Source organism: Chiloscyllium punctatum, chromosome 10 (genome assembly GCF_047496795.1).
Source record: "Chiloscyllium punctatum isolate Juve2018m chromosome 10, sChiPun1.3, whole genome shotgun sequence".
In the NCBI taxonomy this organism is placed as follows: domain Eukaryota; kingdom Metazoa; phylum Chordata; class Chondrichthyes; order Orectolobiformes; family Hemiscylliidae; genus Chiloscyllium; species Chiloscyllium punctatum.
In genome coordinates, this window is record NC_092748.1 from 105,497,143 (window position 1) to 105,521,912 (window position 24,770).

Sequence of the window (24,770 nt, forward strand, 5' to 3'; positions counted from 1 at the left end):
CTGACCAATAAAGGAAAGCATACCAAACGCCTTCTTCACTATCCTATCTACCTGTGAGTCCACTTTCAAGGAGCTATGAACCTGCACTCCAAGGTCTCTTTGTTTAGCAACAGTCCCTAGGACCTCACCATTAAGTGAATAAGTCCTGCTAAGATTTGCTTTCCCAAAATGCAGCACCTTGCATTTATCTGAATTCAACTCCTTCTGCCACGTCTCAGCCTATTGGCCCATCTGGTCAAGATCCTGTTGTAATCTAAGGTAACCCTCTTCGCTGCCCACTTCACCTCCAATTTTGGTGTCATCTGCAAACGTACTAACTGTACCTCTTATGCTCACATCCAAATCATTTATGTAAATGACAAAAAGTAGAGGACCCAGCACTGATCCTTATGGCACTCCACTGGTCACAGACCTCCAGTCTGAAAAACAACCCTCCACCACCATCCACTGTCTTCTACCTTTGAGCCAGTTCTGTATTCAAATGGCTAGTTCTCCCTGTATTCCATGAGATCTAACTTTGCTAATCAGTGTCCCATGGGAAACCTTGTCGAGCACCTTACTGAAGTCCATATAGATCACATCTACTACTCTGCCCTCTTTGTTACTTCTTCAAATAAACTTGCTATAATAGTGAGTTCAGAAAGCAGTAGCATCCAGTGAGCAGTTGCTTTGAAGTGATTCAGCGATAAGGCCTACAACACTGTAGCCCAAACAAATACTCTGAGCTGCACCCATTTTCACCTGATAACACGGGAGGCAGGAATGGTGGATTTCAGCCATAATATTTGGTAGATCTGGTTTCAAATCAACATCTTGTGTCTAAGAACTTCAGTTTGATAAATCTGTCCCATTTATATACTTGCTTTATATCAAAGCATCTGTACGCAACATTGAAATATGAACAATCTTAACAATGACTGTGATTGTAAGCATTAACTGTTTCCTAACTAGTCCGAATGTCTTTGCGTGTGCTGTCACAAAATATTGGTCAAATTTAACTGATGTACAACAGTAGGTTTTAGACAATGAATGTTTTAAGTATAGCTAATTAAGTGTTCTCTGGTGGTATCCAATGAAATAATTACAAAATGCTTTTTGTATGGAATTTACCTTTTTGTTATTTCAGCATTTTACACATCCTAATGTAAATATAGTTTGCTATCTCCAATGATGTTGCTTGTTAAGTTAGTGTATGCTTTTAATCAGTAGTCCAATGAATATCCTTTTCCACTGAGTGGCCATGCATTAATTATTGGCACTGACATGGTAACATGAACCTTTTTGAGATATACAACCTTACCTGTTGTATATCTCCAACCTGTTTAATATTGGCCATCTACTTTAACACTCTTCTTTCGTGACTGAAACTTGTTAGCTGTCTATCTTTGGTAGAAATTCAGTTGCCATTGATTGGCTCTCTGGAACATTTTCCCTGTATTCAAAGAATGACCAAGATTCAAAAACATGTCACTAGCTGTGAGATGTTTTGGGCCAAACCAAGAAATCGATTTCACCTTGTATTATCTTTCCCCAATGTCAAAACCTCTACAATGATGACTTTGATTGCCTGCTTTTTTCCTCCAGTTCCTATTCAGTATGCTTTCTCCTCAACCCTTTTTAAGAAATATTTTGGATTGTTTGCGGCATGACTGTCAATGAATACATTAGCATTGACCCGAGATTGAAATGGACCAGCTGTATAAATATTGATTAATTTATTGTTGTGACGTGTACCGAGATACAGTGAAAAGTGTTATTTTGTGTGCTATACAGGCAGATCATACCACATAAGGCACATTCGGCTAGCAGAACAGAATGCAGAATACAATGTTACAGCCACAGAGCAAGTGTAGAGTGAATAACATTGACATTTGAGGTCCATTCAAGTCTGAAAACAGCAAGGAAGAAGCTGATTTGAATCACACATTCGTATGTGTATTCAAACTTTTATATCTTCTGACCAAAGGAAGAGGGTGGAAGAAAATAGAACTGGGGTGACAGGGGCCTTTTATTATGTCGGGTGCTTTCCCAAGACAGCGGGAAGCATAAATGGATGGAAGGCTGGTTTGTGTGATGGACTGGGCTGTGTTCACGACTCTCTGCAGTTTCTTGTGGTCTTGGGAAGAGCAGTTGCCAAACCATAAGCACTCAATCTCTTTCCTGTATTCTGTCCCAAGTTATTTGAGCTCCTACAACAGTGATGTTGTCAGCAAACCTGTAAATGGAGTTAGGGCAGAAATTGGCCATAGACTTAAGTGTATAAGGAATAGAGAAGGGGGATGGGTACACAGCCTTGCGGAGTGCCAGTATTGAGGATTATGGTGGAGGAGGTGTTGTCGCCTATTCTTACTGATTGCGGTCTGTGGGTCACAAGGTTGAAATCCAGCTACAGATGGGGAGCTGAGACCGTATGTCTCAGAGTATCAAGATGAGTTTGTTTGGAATTATGGCATTGAAGGCGGAATTGCAGTCAATAAGTAGGTGCCTGACATAGGTATCCTTGTTATCCAGATGTTCCAGGGATGAGTGAAGGGCAAAGGAGATGGTGTCTGCTGGGATGTGTTGCACCACAAGTGAATTGCAAGGCAATCTGATCGGCTGGAGTTGGTGAGAGCCATGTCTAACCTCTCAAAGCCCGTCATAATTATGGAGGTCAGAGCCACTGGGCATGAGTCATTGAGCCACACTTTCTGCAGCCAGTAACTCAACTCTAATCTCCCCAGTGCCTACCCATCAAATACAAGGTACAAGTCAGGAGTGTGATAGAATAGTGTCCAATTGCCAGAATAGATGCAGTGCCAACAACATTCAATAAACTCAACACTATGGAGGACAAAGTGGCCAACTTAATTGGCACCAAATCCATTAACTTCAACATTCACTCCCTCCACCATTCTGACACAGTGGCCGCAGAGTGTACGTTTTCCAAGAGACACTTCGGAAACTCATCAAGGCTCCCTTACCAGCACCTCCCATACCCATGGTCTCCAACACTGTCCATTTGATTAACCCTTAGAATGCTGCATTATACATGAAACCAATATACATTTATAATTATCTTTCAAACCCTACCAAATGAATAATGAAAACCATTTTCAAAGCCAGGGTCTTGTTTTGCTCTCTCCAGGAATTAAAAAGGGACAAGCATAATGGACCTGGTGTGTTTTTTTTTGTTATTTATAGATATTATTAATCTTCTTTCTTTTAACATATGTATATGTTTGCTTCAAAGGTTGTCCTGAAAATGCAACTGCTACCGATTGTTTAAATCCATTTGGCGCATTTGAAGGCTGCATGCGGCTTATATTGATTGACAACCAAGCAGTGGATCTCATTCTGGTGCAACAAGGCTTACAGGGAAACTTCTCTGACCTCCACATTGACATATGCGGTATTCAAGACAGGTAATTGCATACCCTTCTACAGTGACAAACAGCTAAATTGAATGCAACATCTCCTTTTGTGCGAGTGATTTATAGTAGCTAAATGCTTGCTTCTTTTGGATTCTTCTGGGCCCTGAGGCTGCATGCTTGGTGGCAAAGTGGAATATTGCCATGTATTTCAAAGGGAATGAAGTACAAAAGGAGAGAGCTTGTACAAAAATTGTACTTAACGTACATTTGGAAGATTGTGAACAGTTTTGGGCCCCCTGCCTAAAGAATGATAGACTGGCATGACCAGAGAAGGTTCACTCAGCTCATACCAGGTATGGAGTCCTATCTTGTGAGGAGAGATTGAGTAGGTTGAGCCTTCCGTCACTGGACTTTAGAAGAATGAGATGTGACCTTATTGAAAAATGCAATACTCTTAAAGAACATGACAGGGTAAATGCAGAAGGGTTTTTTTCCCACTTACTGAACAGTCAAGGACCAGAGGATTACTCTCAGAATAAAAGGCCATATATTTAAGATATAGAAGAGGAGAATTTTCTTCTCTCAGAGGGTATTGAATCTGTGGAATTCTTCCTCGCAGAGGTCTGTTAGGGCTGGGTCATTAAGTGTATTCAAGGGTGAGATAGATAGATTTTTCATCAGTAAGAGAATCAAGGGCTACGGGAGAAGGCAGGAAAGACAAGTGAGGATTATCAGATCAACTGTGTTCACACAGCTGAATGGAGGAACAGACTCGGTGGGTTGAATGGCTTGCTGCTCCTATGTATTATGGTATCATGATGGGAAGCCTGAACTCTACCAGTTTCCAGTCTTTGCCCGAATGAAGTTTCTGCACTGTTGCCAGTTGAAGTCTTTAAGTGGTCAATTAAGGATCACAAAAGAGCCTTAACCTCCTGAACATGCATTTATCAACTGTGGGCAGGGTGTAAAAGAATGGGTCTACCCGATGGGTTAACCAGTGTGGACAGGCTGTCAGTTTGTGAAGGTGAGAACTGCAGATGCTGAAGATCAGAGTCGAGAGTGCGGTGCTGGAAAAGCACAGCTAGTCAGGCAGCATCCAAGGGGCAGGAGAGTTGATGTTACGGGCAAAAGCTGAACAATCCCTGATGAAGGGATTTTGCCCGAAAGGTCGACTCTTCTGCTGCTTGAATGTTACCTGACTGGCAGTGGTTTTCCAGTACCACATTCTCGACTGCCAGTTTGTGAAGTCTATCAGTCTGCTCGCATCAATGCACAGTAAGGGTGAACCTGGGACAGGGGTTTGGCTATTGGAAGCCATATACCTGCCCATACTTCTGACCCCAATATGTCCCACCCCACAAGATACCACCCCCATCCCTGTCAAGTGAGATTGACTGCCCTCTGACCAATCCTCCATCCTAGATATTCGGAGAAATGTAGTACTGGCAGCAGCCACAATGCCTGCTGTGGCGCCACTGAGTTAGGAAGCTGCTCACTTCAAACTATTGACCAGGATTTCCTGGTCTAAATCTCTAATTCCGGCAGAAAACCTACCAACAATCAATCTGCTCCCAGATTGCTGAAAGATCCAGTGAGCTTTCTTATCTGCACTGCCGTGGGTTCTCCATCTACAAACTCTTCCAACAAATCGAGTCCAACAATGGCGAGAGCCTGACCTGTAAACTTTTCTCTTTCCTGTAAACATTGAGCTGGGAACAATGTTATAGTGGTTTCAAATTGCTCTATGACTCATTTAATTGATTGATAACCACCTTCCATATAATTCATCAAAGCTCCTTTAACAACACCTTCCCAATCACTTCCATTTAGAAGGACAAGGGCAGCAGAAATAAGGGAACACTACCACCTGCAAGCTCATCTTCCTGCCACTCACCATCCTAACTGAGAAACATACTGCCATTCCTTTGAGGATATTGAGTCAAAATCCTTGGATTTCCTTTTTAATGAGATTGCGGGTAGCCCTATGGCACCTTGGCTTCAATTAAACTTCAACAGGTTTAATTGAATTCGCAAGTTTTTGGAGTGTTACTCCTTTGCCAGTGTTCCAAAGGAACCGTGCTCCAAAACTTGTGATTTCAAATAAAACTGCTGGTCTATAACCTGCTGTCATGTGACCTCTAACTTAGACCATCCCCGTCCAACACCAGCACCTCCACATCACAGTTCAAAAAGGGTAGCTCACCAACATTTTCTCAGCTAGGGACGGACAATAAATGCTGGCTCTTCGAGTGATGCTCATATCCCATTAGAGAAAATAAAAAAAGACACTGCACAATCACACCATGAGCCTTGAGTTATGAACAGTACAGCAACCGGCAAAGAAATTCTTTTGGTATCAGAGCACACCATCAGCTGCTCATCATTGAGCCTTTCAGAACACAGCTTGAAGGTTTTGGCACAAATTTCTGCTGAGTTGCAGTTCCCCACAGTTTTGTCATGTTTTGTCAGCCTGCTGTGTTGCCCGTCTTTCAGACTGTCAGGAAGATCATGACAAATTCTGATTCTGTTATTGTCAAGGGTCGTATCAAAGCACTTTTCTCAGGATGCACTGGATCAGCACGAGGAGGTGAGCTTCATATTTTTTGGTTTTCCCAGTTCTCTCACTGTGGGGTGTCATGGTGGCTCAGTGGTAGCAATGCTGCCTCACAGTGCCACAGACCCAATTTGATTCCAGCCTCGGGTGATTGTCTGTGTGAAGTTTACACGTTCTCCCCCTGTCTCTCTGGGTGTTCCAGTTTTCTCCCACAATCAAGATGTGCAGCTTAGGGGAATTGGCCATGCTAAATTGCACAGAATGTTCAGGGATGTGTAGGGTAGGTGTATAAGTCAGAGGTATTTGTAGAGTAATGGGGAATGGGTTTGGGTGGGATACTCTTCAGAAGATTGATGTGGACTTGTTGTGCCAAAGGGACTGTTTTCACACTGTAGGCATTCTATGATTCTTTCTTGGACTCGATTAATCCAATTATAATATGTCCATAAACTCCCTACATGACTCTAATTCAGTGAAAACATATGTATGTGTATGTAAGACTATGTAATAGTTCTCTGAATTGGATGTATGTGACACACTGTTGCAAGATTTAAATTCAGTGTGAGGGTGTGAGATGTTGTGTGACCTATATGTCTCCAGCTGAGCTTTGAGTCATGCTGTACCATTTGTTTGCTTTTCTTGAAATTGTACTGTGCATTAAATTGGAGATTGGCTGATTCTCAGGCTCCAGACATAGAGTCATAGAGACCTTTCCGACCAACTCGTCCATGCCGACCAGATATCCTAAATTAATCCAGTCCCATTTGCCAGCACTTGGCCCATATCCTTCTAAACACTTCCTATTCATATAACAATGTGGATGCCTTTGAAATGTTGTAATTGTAACAACCTCCATCACTTCCTCTGGCAGCTCATTCTGTTCATGCATCACCTTCTCCATGCAGTTGGTGTTGACAATGTATTCAAGATTTATTATTATATGCACAACACCAGAAAGCATGTGCAGTACATGTGCATTACATGTGCAGTAACGTTAATGATAACGATAATAAGTAGTTGAGTATCTTTGGAAAATGATATACATCCAAGTGCTATATACATACAGTGAGTATGGGCACAGTTTTGTTTCACCCTTAGACAGGGTTGTTACAAAGGCACACTTGCCTTAATTGCTCAGTCCTTTGATTACAAGAATTGGGAAGTCATGTTGAGGTTCTACAGGACATTAGTGAGGCCTCTTCTAGTGTACTGTATCCAGTTCTGGTCACCCAGTTATAGGAAGGACATTATTCAGCTGGAGAGTGTTCAGAAGAGATTTACCAGGATGTTGCCGTGAATGGAAGGTTGACGTTATAAAGGAAGGCTGGATAGGCTGGGACTTTTTTCACTGGCGTGTAGGAGGTTGAGAGGTAACTTTATAGAGTTTTATAATGTCTTGAAGGTTGTAGATAGGTTTAATGGTAGGTGTCTTTTCTGTAGAATGCAGGATCTCACGACTGGGGGCACATTCTTAAGGTGAGAGGAGAGATATTTAAAAAAGACATGAGAGGCAAAATTTTAACACAGAGGGTGATTCGCGTGTAGAATGGACTTCCTGAGGAAGTGGTAGATTTGAGCAAAATTACAATGTTTAAAAGACACTTAGGTAAGCACATGAATAGGGGTTGTTTGGATAGATTTGGGCCAGGAGCAGGCAGATGGGATTAGTTTAATTTGGGATTATGTTCAACATGTACTGGTTGGACTGAAAGGTGTGTTTCCATGCTGCATGACGTGGTGACGACATTAAAATGCATACAGCATTCACCCTTAGATCGCTGCATTATTCATGAATTGCTCTTCTACTAATAACTGTTGTTCTTCGATCATTTTTGGTGCATCCAGACTATAGTTATGTGGAGAAACATTGAAGCTGATGTACATTGCTGGCATTCATCAAGTGGCATCACAATGGTAGTCTGCAATTGTGTTTTGTATCAATAACACAACTGTATTTCATGGCCTCTCGATTGAACGGCGGGAAACCATTATCAGCGAGGGCTTGGGTTTGATGATAGGAGGTTTATCGAATGTCACAGGCTCTGAGTAGAATTTTGAACACCACAGAAAAGTGATGAATCTTAGGGAAAGCATTCTTTGGCTGAGAACTCTGCATCCAGAAAAGGAGCAAATGAAAGAAAAACAAAGAAGGGAAAAGAGAAACAGGACGTGAGTTAGAACTGGACCAGGTGGTGACATTGAAATGGAATTAAGCCATGGAGGAGAAGGCAGAATATGGATTGGAGCGGACATTTATCAGAGTTTAATAATAACAGTTTTGTTTGGTAGAATCATAATATTTATCGCAGGACGAAGATTATTTGGTCCATTGTAGCCATTCTAATAGACACATTCTATCCAGCCTACCACTAGTTTCCAGATCATGGTTCATTCTGTTCAAGGTAACATTACGACAAGGATATATTGAAAAATGTAAAATGTAAGGAGGATTTCAGGCTATATCATCCTTTCATGCACCTCTGGGAGAAACTAATTCCCCCCTAAACTTCCTACTTCTTCCCCTAAATCTGTTCCTCCCATTTATTGAGGCCTCAAGGAAGGAGGATCGACTCCTTCAAGAGCTTCTCATCATTTTATACAATTTGTTCTCCTCTTAGCTTACATCATTTAAACACAAAACTCAAAACTTTGCCAACTTTCTTCATGACTAAAGTTCTCCAGTTCAGGCAACATCCATGTAAATTTCCTGTGTCACATCTCAAGCATAATCACATGCTTCAAATATTGCAGTGACCGCAGCTGTAAGATTGAGTGCCGCCAATCATGACCTATAATATCACACTGAAACCTTCGAGCAGTTTTGAAGAATGTCGCCTAAGATTCTTGTTAACAGACAAGGAAGAAACATTTGCTCAAGAATCTGCTTGAGCAAATACATGTAAACAACCCTTTATCTGAAATCCCAAATCCAAAAAGCTCCAAAATCCGAAGGTTTTGTTCCGAAGTTTTTATCTCATTAACAAGGTTGATTGGCATGCAAACAGTTAACCCAACCCACTCGATGCATGTCACTCAGATGTGACGTGAGGGGTGCCGTGATCCAGCACTGGCAGGCCTCAATTCTGTCTCAGGGCCTGTTACTCATAGTGAGTCTGCTGTTCGGTAAGATTTTTAAAAATTTCACCGTTGAACCATCACTTAAACCAGAAATTTGAAAAGTTCCGAATTCCGAAAACCATCTCGTCCCAAGTGTTTCAGATAAAGGATTGTGTACCTGTATTGACTCTTGGGCACCATCCTACATTTTGACAAGTGACATGAGTCCTTTAAGTGGAAGGTGGGATCTTGGTTTGAGGTCCAGCCTAAAGGATAGCACCTCCAATACATCATGCTCTCTGTGGTGACTGGAATGTCAGTCTATATGTTATGAGCTCCAGCGTTGTTGGGAAGCTCTAAACCATCAGGTCTCAGTGAAGCAAGAATACAACCTATGAAGGGATCTTATTGGCACAGTGTGTGGTGTGATTCACTGCACTGCTGTGCTTTTACTGAGCATTTTATGGCATTGTCATATTGCACTGAATCTAATATAATTTAAATTACTGTAAATAAGCCTTATTTTACTTCCATATATTGTATACAGCGTGAAGAAAGAACATTAAATTGCTTACTCCTCCATTTCCTAAGAATATCCCAAAGTGTTTTATATTCTATTGCTAAGGGTGGATAAATTAGACTACATTGAATGTTTACATTCTTTTCTAGCACAGGTCAATATCTCTCTCCAATGTAGTTAACTGATTCACTAGAATCAAACTGGGTGCCCTGGAGATGTAAGATATTAACCTGAGACTATGGTTAATGATGTTCTGGATCATAAGACCATAAGACTTAAGAGCAGAAATTTGGCCATTCAGCCCATTGAGTTTGCTCTGCCATTCGATCATGGCTGAACCTTATAAGTTTCTCAACCTTATTCTCCCACCCTCTCCCTGTAACCCTTGATCCCCTTAACAATCAAGAACCTATCCATCTCGGTCTTAAATATACTCAATGACCTGGCTTCCACAGCCTTCTATGTCAATGAATTCCATAGATTCACCACTCTCTGGCTGAAGACGTTTCTGCTTATCTCCATTCTAAAAGGTCTTCCCTTTACTCTAAGGCTGTGCACTCAGGTCCTAGTCTCTCCTAGCAACACCAGTCACAAATGTTGGGGATATCTTTTTTCAGTTTTCAGCATTTTCATGTTTCCGCAATTTGTGGTGTCACTGGGTTCTTTGTCCTTCCTGTGGGGGAGAGCCTTGCAGCATTTTAGTTTGTTCATGGTGTGTGGGCATTGCTGGCAAGACCAGTATTTACTGTCCATCCTTAATTCAGCTCATTATCCAGGATGTCATTCTAGTGCAATACTGAAGGAGTACTGAAACATAAGCATTTTGGTGAAAATTAAGAAAGCGGAGTTGAAGTAGGAGATACACCTCATTGAGCCGTCATGCATCATTCAGCACCAAAATACTCAACACTGTCATATTCTGCAGTAGAACCCTCTACACACATCTGGTAATGGGCATTGTAGACCTTTCTTGTTGCCACTCAGTTGAATGTATCGATCTTTCACATAACTGGGAATGCTTAGTTCAACAGCTGTTTCTTGGTTTTCTGTCCTTGCAAACGTTATACCCCACTCAGCTGCCAACCGGCAAAAATCCACCAGTTGGTTGAAACACTCATGTTGCATTTCATTTAACTATTCCATGATAACCTTCCATTCTATCATCCAAAATTGAGCAAGGTCTACCAGCAGTCCTCCTTTAGATCAAAGAGCGGGAAACATATCAAGCATCTGTCAATTCATTTATAGTGAACACCTTGTATCACCTGGCAGAGTATGAATTACTATGGTGAGTATACTCCTCTATAAACAGGTTCAGGAAAAGCCAGGCCCACGCTGCAGCCAACATCCATCACTGAGCATCAATAAACTTGTAGAAAGATGCAAGAAATGCACCTTAAACTCAAGAAATGAAGAGGACAGATTTGCGTTCACTAAATAAATAGGTAACACCATTTAATGAGATGATGGTGAAGTTCTCGCAGATGTCTACACCACTGTCATTGGCACATTGAGCCGGGAAGTTGTTTACCTTCTAATAGCTCCAATGGTTCTGTTCTGAAGAAGGGTCGCTAGACCCAAAACATTAACTCTGCTTTCTCTCCACAAATCTTTCCAGACCTGCTGAGTTTTTCCAGCACGTTCTGATTTTGTTTCCAATAGTTGCGCCGGGACCATCTAAAAGAGTTGCTTGAACAGCCTAGTCAAATATTCTGTCAAATAAATCTCATAAAAAAGGATTGATTTTGATACCACAAAATGACTGCTCCACTCATGCAAATCATTCATTTCACTTTGAAAACAATTGAAGTATCTAATACTTTGAGTTATTTAAAGACCTCGTAAGGTGCAGAGTTACTGAAAACATTTGCATTTCTTCTCTCAATTGCTCTTTTTTGGAATTCATTTCCTTGATGTATTCACAATTCTTAGGGAGAATTATAACAACATGTGCAGAATAAATCAGTTTTCAAAACTGGTTGTGAAAGTAGGCAGCTGGAATTAAAATGTTTTGATGCTTTAAATAAATATGGCTGGTACTGATAGTTTTGAAATATTGCCTGATGAATATACTGTAGTCCTTTATTACAAAGCCATTGAGCAGATCATTATGTGATGTTTTATAATGAATTGCATCATTATCTTGCAAGAACGAAATCTGGAGTGTTAGAATAGGTCGGCTGACATATTCATTATCAGTTGATTGGCTGGTGTAATTCACCCTGTAATAAAGTATTCAAGTCTTCAGAAGCCAGAACCTTCATACAGGGTGTGCTGAAACAAATGGAAAGTCATCGGTGATCTCAATCAGACAGCCTTTCACTGGATTCTGTAAACTCAAATTTCCACCCATTTCAACCAATTTTCACGCCACTTGTCCAAAAAAGAAGGATGAGGTTGTGACCCTATCTTATTGGTGAGTTGCGAGTGTGGACCTATCCCACAACTGGCCTGCATAAAGTCACCTAATTTGAATATGCATACTGGCATCTTTTAGTTAATTTCCATGTGCAACCATTGGCTCTCATAGACCAATTGCTATTCACATCAATCAATCCACTGAAACTGTAAGACATAAGAGCTAAGGTAGACCATTCGGCCTGAAAAGTCTGTTTTTCCATTCAATGAGATCAGGGCTGATTTATTAATCCTCAACTTTACTTTCCTGCCTTGTCCCTACGAACTTTGATTCCCTTCATGATTAAAGTTAGTTGATGACCCAGCTTCAGCAGGTTTAGCAATTTAAAAAAAGTATGTCGACTGACTACCCTCTGGAAGAATAATTCCAACTTACTTCTGCCTTAAATGGGCTACACCTTACTGTAAGATGATGCACTCTGTTCCCACAAGTGACAAGACCTTCTCCATATCTATCCTGTCAAGTCCAGCAAGAATCTTGTAGGTTTCAATAAGGACTCCTTTCATTCTTCTAAACTCCAATGACTACAAGTCCACCAACACAATCTCTCCATATAAGGCAATCTGTCCATACCTAGGATCAAGCTAGTGAAACATCTTTTGACTGGCTTCACTGCCAGGACATCCTTCCTTAGACAATGGGATTAAAGCTGTTCACAGTGTTCCAGCTGTGGCCTGCCTGACTAGTGATTTATATAGTTTTATGCTTTGAAGTAGAGGCTAATAATCAATTTGCTTTACCTATTACCTGCTGAATTCGGATCTAACTCATTGTGACTCATGCACAAGCACCCTAAATCCCTTTGTTGTACAGCTTTCAGCAATTTCTTCCCATTCAGACAAATGCAAGGTTATGCATTTTGTAAAATCAAATTCAAGTGCAAATTGCAAAGTAAATGCAATGACATACAGAGGGATCTGGGCATACATGTCCACAGATCCCTGACAGAGGCAACCCAGGTGGATAAAGTGGTGAAGAAGGCATAAAGCACACTTGCCTTCATCAACCAGGGCTTCAAATATAAAAGTTGATAAGTTGTATTATGAGCTGTATAAAAATTTAGTTTGGTTACATTTGGAATATTGCTTATAGTATTAGTCACCACACTCCCAGAAAGACGTGGATGCTTTGCAGATAGTGTAGAGAAGGTTTACCAGCATGTTCCCTGGTCTGGAAGGTTTTAGTTATGAAGAGAGGTTGGATAAACCTGGATTGTTTTCATTGAAAAGATGGAAGGTGAGAGGCAACCTGACAGAGATCAACAAAATTAAGGGAAGCATAGATAGGATGGATAATCAGAGGCTATTTCCCCCAGATGCAAGTTCAACTGCATGAGAGCACAAGGTCTCAAGGTGAGAAGGAGAGTGTTTAGAGGAGAAGTACAGGGAAAGGTTTTCACACTGCAGGTTCCTCTGTGGAAAACACTGCCAGTGGAGGTGGTGAAAGCAGGCATGTTAGCAATATTTAAGGTGTATCTTGAAAGATGCATGAATGAGAAGTGAACAAAGGAATAGAAACCACATACGGGCAATATGTAGCAGGCTAAATAAGGGCAAGGAATCAGCGCAGGCTTGGAGGGCCAATGAGCCTGTTCCTGTTCTGTACTGTTCTTTGTTCTTTAGACAATATTTAGCTCCTCTCTTCCTCCTGCCAAAGCGCATTGCTCATAATTTCCCATATTGTATGCCGTCTGCCAGTTTTTCTTTTCTATTCAACGTAATCTGTTTCCATTTTGACTCAAGTCAGGAAGCATCAAACAAATTGTAAAGGCTGTAGAGCATTATTTCAAAAGTATTTTGGCCAAGTGTAAATAAACTGATGAAGAAATTCTAAGTCATGGGTTATCCCAAGTAGGGTTCTGTTACTCTGCATGCATAAGCTCCTGGCACTGGGGTTTCTTATTCAAACTGTTTTGGCTGGCTGAATTCCCTCTGTTTTAGAAAGTGGGGTAAACTCTAACAAATTCTTTCCAAGAATCCTGTGTGTGTGGTAAAGAAGACTTTACGACAAACTCCATTGCGAGGAGTAACAGTGAAAGAGAGAGGAAGCAATGGGCTATTGCTTTTCAGGAAGATGCTAAATTATCTCCAACTCAATTCAAAAATTCTACCAAATGGTAGGCCATGTGACCTCCTCTGAACGTCCTTCAGACTGTACCACTCCATTTGAGTTCCCTGCTCCTTACCAGCTGTTGACGTGTACTCAGGGCCTGTCACATTCAGTCAACCTTCAGTCATCAAACCCAAATACTTTTTCCTTAGCAAAGTGTTCCATTGTTGAAAAGTTCAAGATATATTTATGTGGGTTCACATAATTGTTCTTCAAAAAAGTGTTTGGATTACATAACAGGAGAGATTTTTTGCTGAAGAACCAGTGCTTGGCTCCTCCCAGCTTTAATCAATGGCACTGCATACACTTTTCCATCTATCCCCAAATAATAATAGGAATGAAGAGGAACAAAAGCCTTGCATTTATGTTCTACCTTTCTCAACCCTTAGACATACCAAAACATTTGATAGTTGATGAAGTATAGTTAATGTTGCATGATGGGAAATACAACAGCCAAATTGGATACAGCATGTTGCTGCAAACTACAACATTATGATGACCAGATAGTCCATCTTTTGTAATGCTTACTTGAGGGAAAATCATGTCTAGGACACCAGGAATTACTCCCTTGCTTTTCTTCGAAATTCTGCAGTGAGATCTGTTTGAGAGAGAATTTTGTTTTGAGACATGGACATCACCGGCTGGCCAGCATTTATATGCCATCCCTACTTGCCTTTGAACTGAGTGGCTTGCTAGGCCATTTCAGAGGGCAGTTGGGAATGAACCACATTGCCATGGATCTGGAGTCACATGTCAATCAGACAGGTGAGAATGGCAGACTTTCTTCTCAGACAGGTTTTTTCCCTGTCAGTCGCCAATGTTTCCATGATCATCTGTGAATTCGTAATTCCAGATTATTCTTGAATTCACATTCCACCATCTGCCATGGCAGGATTCAAACCCAGGTCCAGAGAACATTGGCTGAGTTTCTGGATTAATAGTCAACCAATAATACCACTGGGCCCTCATTTCCCCTCATGTCCACAACCCCGCACCACCCGTTTCTACCTCCTGCCCAAAATGCACAAACCTGACTACCTCGGCCGACCCATTCTCTCAGCCTGCTCCTGCCCCACCGAACTCATCTCTGCATACCTCGACACTGTCCTAGCCCCCTTAGTCCAAGAACTCCCCACCTATGTTCAGGACACCACTAACGCCCTCCACCTCCACCATGATTTTCGCTTCCCCGGTCCCCAACGCCTTATCTTCACCATGGACATCCATTCCCTGTACACCTCCATCCCCCATTACGAAGGACTCAAAGCGCTCCGCTTCTTCCTTTCCGGCCGTACCAACCTGTACCCTTCCACCGACACCCTCCTTACTCTGACTGAACGGGTCCTCACCCTGAACAACTTCTCTTTCCAATCCTCCCACTTCCTCCAAACCAAAGGAGTAGCCATGGGCACACGCATGGGCCCCAGCAATGCCTGCCTCTTCGTAGGATATGTGGAACAGTCCATCTTCCGCAGCTACACTGGCACCAGACCCCACCTTTTCCTCCGCTACATCGATGACTGTATCGGCGCTGTCTCGTGCTCCCACGAGGAGGTTGAACAGTTCATCCACTTTACCAACGCCTTCCACCTCGACCTCAAATTTACCTGGACTGTCTCAGACTCCTCCCTCCCTTCCTAGACCTTTCCATTTCTATCTCGGGCGACCGACTCAACACGGACATTTACTATAAACCGACCGACTCCCACAGCTACCTAGACTACACCATCTCACACCCTGCCCCCTGTAAAAACGCCATCCCATATTCCCAATTCCTTCATCTCCGCCACATCTGCTCCCAGGAGGACCAGTTCCAATACTGTACAACCCAGAGGGCCTCCTTCTTCAAAGACCGCAATTTCCCCTCAGACGTGATCGACGATGCCCTCCATCGCAGCTCCTCCAATTCCCGCTCCTCCGCCCTTGAGCCCCGCCCCTCCAATCGCCACCAGGACAGAACCCCACTGGTCCTCACCTACCACCCCACCAACCTCCATATACATCCTATCATCTGTCGTCATTTCCGCCACCTCCAAACGGATCCCACCACCAGGGATATATTTCCCTACCCTCCCCTATCAGCGTTCTGAAAAGACCACTCCCTCCATGACTCCCTGGTCAGGTCCACACCCCCCACCAACCCAACCTCCACTCCCGGCACCTTCCCCTGCAACCGCAAGAAATGCAAAGCTTGCGCCCACACCTCCCCCCTTACTTCCCTCCAAGGCCCCAAGGGATCCTTCCATATCCGCCACAAAATCATCTGCACCTCCACACACATCATTTGCTACATCTGCTGCACCCAGTGTGGCCTCCTCTATATTGGGGAGACAGGCCGCCTACTTGTGGAACGTTTCAGAGAACACCTCTGGGACACCCGGACCAACCAACCCAACCACCCTGTGGCTCAACATTTCAACTCCCCCTCCCACTCCACCAAGGACATGCAGGTCCTTGGACTCCTCCAACGCCAGACCATAGCAACACGACGGCTGGAGGAAGAGCGCCTCATTTTCCGCCTAGGAACCCTTCAACCACAAGGGATGAACTCAGATTTCTCCAGTTTCCTCATTTCCCCTCGCCCCACCTTGTCTCAGTCAAATCCCTCGAACTCAGCACCGCCTTCCTAACCTGCAATCTTCTTCCTGACCTCTCCGCCCCCCCACCCCCACTCTGAAGGCCTATCACCCTCACCTTAACCTCCTTCCACCTATCGCATTTCCAACGCCCCTCCCCCAAGTCCCTCCTCCCTACCTTTTATCTTAGCCTGCTGGACACACTTTCCTCATTCCTGAAGAAGGGCTTATACCCGAAACGTCAATTCTCCTGCTCCTTGGATGCTGCCTGACCTGCTGCACTTTTCCAGCAACACATTTTCAGCTCTGATCTCCAGCATCTGCAGTCCTCACTTTCTCCTCATTTCCTCTTGGTTTAGTATCACCTCCAATAGACACAAGATTTAATTGTCTCTGTTATCTTAATTGGTACTGAGTTGCCAGTTAAAACTGAACTGTCACACGTTGGAGTATAACAACAAAGAGGCAATTTTTTGGAAGCCAGTGACTAATGATCATTTATCAGTAATTATCAATTATCAATGATATATCAATTACTTTAATCCATCAGCTACTTATGGAAATATTAGGGGAGATGACCAAAACATGTCATTGGGCAAAGCAATATGTTTTAAGAAGGCTTTTAGAGAGAATACAGAGGAGATTTCCTGGAAAGATACCAAGAATATAGCATTCTGGTGATTGTGAATACAATAGAGCAGACATCATTGCAGGAGAGATTTAGATGATGTGTCTATAATCGCAAAGAATAGTTGATAGAGTTGTGCGAAGGAGGAATTATTTCTAATGACAGAAGAAATAGTAACGAGAGGTCACAGATTTAATGAGAATAGAAAATTGGAGAAATAAAAGTTTACATGGTGCCTCAGTGGTTAGCATTGCTGCCTCTCAACGCCATGGACCTGAGTTCGGTTCCATCCTGGGCGACTATGTAGAGTTTGCACAGTCTCCCCGTGTGGGTTTCCTCCAGTTCCCTCCCACAGTCCAAAGGTGTATAGGTCAGATGGATTGGCCATGGGAAATGCAGGGTTCCAGAGATAGGGTAGGGAGGCAGGGCCAGGTAGGTTGCTCTTCAGAGTGTCAGTGTGGACTTGAGGAGCCAAATGGCCTGCTTCCGCACTGTAGGGACTTTAAGAAGTTGTTGCCCCCTGAGATGAACTAACTGTCTGAAAGAGCGGTGGAGGAAGATAAAATAATATCCTTCATTCGAGGAGAAACATTCGGAAGGGGAATGTCATAAGATTCAAGACTGTGGGGCTACTGTAGGTAGAATGTTTTTGGTGGTACAGACTTGATAGGCTGAAGGGCCTCTTCTGTACTGTACAATCCTATGAAAGTTGTTTATATTGTCAGTCCATGAAAATGAGAATGGCTTCCACCTGGCATCATGACTTGTGTGTCCTCAGGTAACACAGCTTGTCAACCTTAGAGCTACAGGTCTTTGGGCAGAGCTCAAGATCCTCAAGAAGGGGCTTGTTCCTGGAGCAAGAGTTCTGTCCTCTTTCCTTCAAGTTCTGTCTTTCCATCTTAGTTGTTTATATATAGTTTCCATCTGTGTTGTGACTTGTTGAATGAGGTGACAGCATGTGACACCTTTAGCATGAGTTCACCCAGAGGGTTGTGAATCTGTGGAATTCCCTGCCCAGTGAAGTCGTTGGGGTTTCCTCAGTAAATACATTTAAAGCTAAGATAGATAATTTTTTGAACAGTAAAGAAACTAAGGGTTATGGTGAGAGAGTGGGTAAATGAAGTAGACACCATGAAAAGATCACCCATGACCTTATTAAATGGTGGAGCAGGCTCAAAGGGCCAGATGGCTAACTCCTGCTCCTAGTCCTTTAGTTTTATGTTCATTCATCAAAGTTAATTTATTCCCATTTCCAAAAGAGAGTGGTGAGCCTGTGGAATTCTCTGCCACAGAAAGCCATGGAGACCAAAACATTGAACTTTTTTCAAGAAAAAACATAGTTTAAAGGACTAAAGGGTATGGAGTGAAAGCAGGAACAGACGACTGAGTTAGATGATCAGCCATGATTATACTGAATGACAGAGTAAACTCGAAGAGCCAATTCGGCAAAAGTGAGGATTGCAGATGCTGGAAATCAGAGTCTCGATTAGATTGTTGCTGGAAAAGCACAGCAGGTCAGGCAGCATCCGAGGAGCAGCAAAATCAACTTTTCGGGAAAAAGCCCTTCATCAGGACTGGGCCTAATTCTTTCCTATTTTGTCTGTTTCCATGTAACTGGATGGTTTACTAGGCTATTTCAGAGAGCAACTAAGAGTCAACCACACAGTCAGGAACAGCAGAATTTATTTCGAAAAGAATGTTATTGAAGCAGGTGGGTTCTGGTGATAATCAATTATAGCTTCAGTGTGACCATTACTGAGACTATCTTTTTGTTTTTTTTTCCTAATTCAATAGAAATTTCTCTTTTGTCATCATGGTGGGATTCAAACCTGTCTCCAGAGTTTTAAGTTTAAGGTTGGTAGTTCAGAAGATGTTCCCACTTCACCACCGTCTTCCCAGTGTGAACTGCAAGTATTGAGCTCAGTAAGACTCGACATATTTAATTGAATGGGTTTTCATCTGTTTTATGGAAAGCATCTTGCTGGATCAGCCCTTTTAAGCAAATTCATAAAAGAAAAATGCAGTGTGTTCACGAAATCATTTTATTGACTCTCTACAAAATATTAACCTTGAACATCCATTCAAGGTAGCGCACATTAACCTCATGTCTGACACTTATGCGCATGGATTTTAATAAAGAGCCTTGAAGGTAGCTTCACCAAGCCTGTTAACCTGGTCTCAAAGGTAGCCAAAGGTTTCATTCTCACTAATTAAGTAGAAAAAAAGGCATTTCCCTTGCGGTCATCTTCTTGCAGTGTATCTCATTTTTATGACTCTCGTGTTGTTCAAACTGACTGCCAAATAGTGTTGAGATGCTTCAACCTTTCAAGTAATATCAGTACTTCTTATCAATGCCTTTCCTCAAGCCATAGCATTATTATAAAGGACTTTTACCACATTCTTGACAGCAAGCTACTGTCATTCATTTTATTGAAGGCTCCTTCCCTCACGCTATTCCTTCAGATATAATTTAAATTGATTCCATGTACTTTTTTATTATGCCCAGAAATAGAAGTAATGCAATAATAAGTTAAGATTCATACATATTGTTGTTGCAATTCTGTAGATTCTTTTACTTATCTCTGCTAACCAATTGCTATTGTTAGAATTATAGATTCATGTAATACAGAAGAGGCTCTGTCAAGGCCACACTGCCTTAATTACTCCAAATCTCTACTCTGTCATACTTTCCAGAATTTGGCCAATAAGCTTGAATGTTGTGACATTTCAAATGCTATTCCCAGCACATTGCACCAGTTCTTACCTCAATTATCCTTTGAGGGACAAAAATAGAAATTGCTGGAAAAGCTCACCAGGTCTGGCAGCATCTGTAGAGAGAAATCAGAGTTTGTGTTTTGGGTCCAGTGGCCCTTCCTCAGATTTCTGTCCACAGATGCTGCCAGATCTGCTGAGCTTTTCCAACAATCTCTGTTTTTGCTTCTAATTTACAACATCTGCAGAATCCTTCTAGATTCTCATCAACCTCTGGGTGAAGGATAGGTTAGATTCCTGTCACTGTAGAAACAGGGCCTTCAGCCCAACAAGTCCACACTGATTCTCCGAAAAGTAACCCACCCAGACCCATTTCCCCTCTGAATGATGCACCTAACACAACAGGCAATTCACCTGACCTGCATATCTTTGGATATTGGGAGGAAGCCCACTCAGACACAAGGAGAATGTACAAACTCCCCACAGACAGTCACCCAAAGGTGGAATCGAACCGGTGTCCCTGGCGCTGTGAGGCAGCAGTACTAGCCACAGAGCCACCGTGCCACCCATGCATAGGAATAAGGGGAAGCAGATTTAACACGGAGATGAGAAGAAATTACCTCTCTCAAAAGGTGTTGAAACTGTGGAATTCACTGCCCCAACATGTGGCAGGTGCTGGAACATTGAGCAAAGGTAAGGAGGCAATAGACGGATTTTTAATGAGTCATGGTTTGAAAGGATATGGAGGGCAGCTGAGAAAGTGGAGTTGATGCTGACATGAGATCAGTCATGATTGTATTAAATGGTGGAAGAGGCTCAAGTGGTTGAAGTGCCTACTCCTGCCCCAAGTTCTTATGTTCTCAAATCCCCTTGAAACTTCCTGCCTTTTACCTTAAAACTATTCCTCCTTGTTACTGGCCATTAAACTAAGGGGAACAGCTACTTTCTATCTACTCTGTCCTTATTAAAGGAACTCTCCGTTTTAAACCACATTCACAGATAACATGAAAGTTCACACTGCGAAAATCTGAAGGCAGCCAGAAATTGAAAGACAACTTTGATCCCCACATGGGACCTAGTTTGAAAACATGTTTGTTTTAAACAGCAAAGTGGACATACTCGAGCATGATGTCCTGAATTAATACCAGCTAAGGAAACACACTTCAACTCATTCCTGTGTCCGTGTTTCGATTGAACTCAACAGGGTCTCAGCGGAGACTGATGCAACATGAAAAGACAAGTCTTCATTGAATGGATAAACTGCAGTAATTGGATGTGCTTAAGAGAATCTATCTTGTTGATACCATCAATAGACGGACATTTAACAGGATTCCATTTTAAAGGCTTTAAATGACAATTACTTGAATGTTGATTGTAAAAGGAAACAAATAATGTCCTGATTGATTACTAGGGACAAGTAATATTCATAGTATTTAATCAGTAGATATCCGTATCTAATTTGAGTAAATGTTCAGAGAGCACCACACAAATATCAGCTTTCTAGCCCTCAGTCTGGAATTGTATTTCTAAACCCATCCATCTCTGTTCTGCATTTGACCATCTCTGTTCTGTATTCGGATGTCCTTTAACAGCTTTTTTTAAATTCATTCATTCATGTGGACATCACTAGCTAGGCCAGTATATATTGCCCATCCTGAATGCAATTAAGAGTCAACCACATTGCTGTGAGTCTGGAGTCACATGAAGTCCAGACCAGGTATGGATGACAGATTTCCTTCCCTCAATGGCATTAGTGAACCACATGAGATTTGCCTAACAATAACAATGGTTCCGTGGTCATTATTCGACCCTTATTGAATTACAATTCTACCAACTGCCATGGAGGGATTCAAAACCAGATCCCAGAATGTTATCTGGGTCTCTGGATTAATAATCTAAGCATTATTACCACAAGGCTATTGCCTTCCCTTTGGCTAGGCATTTGGCCACTGTTCCTGATGTCTCTTATGTGACTTGGAGTCAAACATTAGCTGATAACACACCTGCGAAGTGCCTTGAAGTACTTTCCTATATGAAAGGTGCTATTTAAATACATGTTGTTGTAGATACTGTAGAGAATCTGTCAAAAACAAATCATTATCTTGTGCGTGACATGCAGGTCACATGGTAAAGAACAGGTTGAATTTTGACAACGGCGATGGGAATGGGGGTAAGGATTGTGTTCAAGTTAGCAACCCACCTCCTGGTCAATGTTAAGGTTTTCATGTCAGAGTGCCCTTAGTTGTCATGGAGACTGGTTTCTGATCCACATATAGGAGGTAGACAGGGTGTTGAAGCTGACTGGTCAATTAAAAGCCTCACAGCAGCTGAGATGATGCAGTGTTAATGTAAGCAACTGGGAGGTAGCCTGAACTAATCTGGCAACCATTCATTAAAAAAATGCATTAAAAACTGACAGAAGAGGCAGACATTATTTTGAGTGGGAGGGGTGGGGTGGATTCCTTCCACAGGGCACTCTTCATGACTGGATGATGGTGCCAATATTTTTGGGTCCCTACTGACTCATTTCGGTGTTCACACCTGCCGCGTAATAGCAGCGCCATTAAAACTAATGGGGTCGGAATCACATTATAACCAACACACGCTTTAAAAATTCACACTTTAGAGAGTGTTCCCAATTCGTCAATCATGTTGTCGCGAATTTGTGTTAACAAAACATGTACGTTTCAAAATAATAGGTCTCCCCTATGAGATGCAGATGAGGGAAAACTTTGTCTGTCAAAGGCTTGTTAATCTTGACCATGCTCTTCCACAAACAGGAGTGGAGGATGGATCATCCAGCAGATTTAAGGTTGAGTTCAACAGATGTTTGATCAACGAAGTCAGCACAGTCAACCTGAAGCCACAATCAGAAAAGCCAAAATCTTATTGAATGGAGGAACTGTGTCTTCAAGCCCAATGACTTCTTTATGTTCCAGTTTCTTATAACTTCATATTAGAGTTCCTCATGGCATGGATCATCTAAGTGAAGGCGAAGTTAGCTCAAGGAATGGCACCGTGGCTCAGGGGTTAGCACTGCTGCCTCACAGCACCAGGGAGCTGGGTTCGATCGCAGCCTTGGGTGACTATGTGGAGTTTGCACATTCTCCACGTGTCTGTGTGGGTTTGCTCTGGTTTCCTCCTGTAGTCCAAAAATGTGCAGGTGAGGTCAGTTACCCATAGTGTTCAGGAGTGTGTAGGTCAGGTGCATTAGTCATGGGAAATGTAGAGTGGTCTGGGTGGGATACTCTTCAGAGGGTTGGTGTGAGTTTGTTAGGCTAAATGGCCAGTTTCCATGCTGTAGAAATTCTATGCAGTGAAAAATTCTTGAGAAAGACAGGATCTGCCACTGACATTATTAGTGACAGGATGAAAACTTTGTTGCTGGAAAAGCGTAACAGGTCAGGCAGCATCCAAGGAGCAGGAGAATTGACGTTTCGGGCTTAAGCCCTTCTTCAGGAAGAAGGGCTTATGCCTGAAACATCGATTCTCCTGCTCCTTGGATGCTGCCTGACCTGCTGCGCTTTTCCAGCAACACATTTTTCAGCTCTGATTTCCAGCATCTGCAGTCCTCATTTTCTCCTTAGTGACAGAATGGTCATCTGATGAATTGAATTTATCCTCTTGTTTTTTTTTCAATGAAGCTGTTTCTTTACCATGCTGGCAACTGGAGATTTCTTGCTCTGCATTTACTAATGATTCTGCAAGAATATTTATCGTTAATGAAGGTTTCAAGGTGATGATATGTTCGATGGACTGGGTAATGAGGGAATCAAAGTTACTGTGTAACGTGCAATCTTGTACACATGGTAGCTTTGGATCATGATGCTCAAGGCTTCAACTTTCTTTCTGTGCCATGGCTGACCAAGAATTTCTCCTTCTCTTGCCATCTGCCATTGGGAAAGAATTGCAGGTTGATATGCAACACATTTGGCCACAATATGAATGCACATTCCTCAGCCATCAAGGTTTGAGATAGGACTGAAACCTTGGGCCTCTGGTTCAGAGACTTATCAGCTATGATTGAATGACAGAGCAGACTTGATGGGCTGAATGGCACAATTTCTGCTCCTATGTCTTATGGTCTTATACAGAAATGCAACCGACTGCACGGAAACATCCCCTTTTCCAAGTTAATACAAAAGGTATACTCATGTTGAGATCTATGACTCAGTTAAGTTGAGTAGAAGCTTTTGTTCCATATATATAGAAAGGGAAGGCTATTGTTATAGGGAATCGAGATACCTGCTTTGTTTTGCATCAGCATGAACCACTTCAGTTTAATAAATTATCAAGGCCAATACATGATTCATAAATGTAAACCAATGGCTAGATTCCAAGAAACACATAATCATTAAAAAAGCATTAAAACAGCTGCTCCTCACTTATAATGGTTTAGTTGCTGTTTGTGACTGATCATACATGAATGTTGCTTCACCTGATAAACAAATTTAAATGTAGGCCCTGTCAGTATACTCAAGCAGATGTGTTTCACTGATAGGCCAGAAACACACACATTAAGAAACAATTGTTCTCTCAGCTCCATGATGTTGAATGCTGCATTTTAAAGTAGATCATTGAAGAGATTGTGTAATAATCAAAAGTGAATTAAATGCCTAGAGTCCTTTTAAAATTGAAAACAAAGTCTTCAGTAACATTAACGTGGTGGCTCAGTGGTTCGCACTGTTGCCTCACAGCACCAGGATCCCAGGTTCGATTCCAGCCTCACGTGACTGTCTGTGTGGAATTTGCACATTCTCTCCGTGTCTGTCTGGGTTTTCTCTGGGTGCTCTGGTTTCCTCCCACAGTCCAAAGATGTGCATGTCAGGTGAATTGGCCATG

At 42.3% G+C, this 24,770-nt stretch overlaps 1 protein-coding gene across 2 annotated transcripts in view; it reads left to right on the forward strand.

The window, feature by feature from the left end:
• The window catches only part of LOC140482416 (contactin-associated protein-like 5), a 1,296,746-nt gene that overhangs the window by 684,330 nt on the left and 587,646 nt on the right, over positions 1-24,770 (forward strand). For both annotated transcript variants that reach the window (XM_072579899.1, XM_072579898.1), the window contains exon 10: positions 3,233-3,404. In XM_072579899.1, the coding sequence (XP_072436000.1) occupies positions 3,233-3,404 (172 nt within the window). The remainder of the gene's footprint in view (positions 1-3,232; positions 3,405-24,770) is intronic.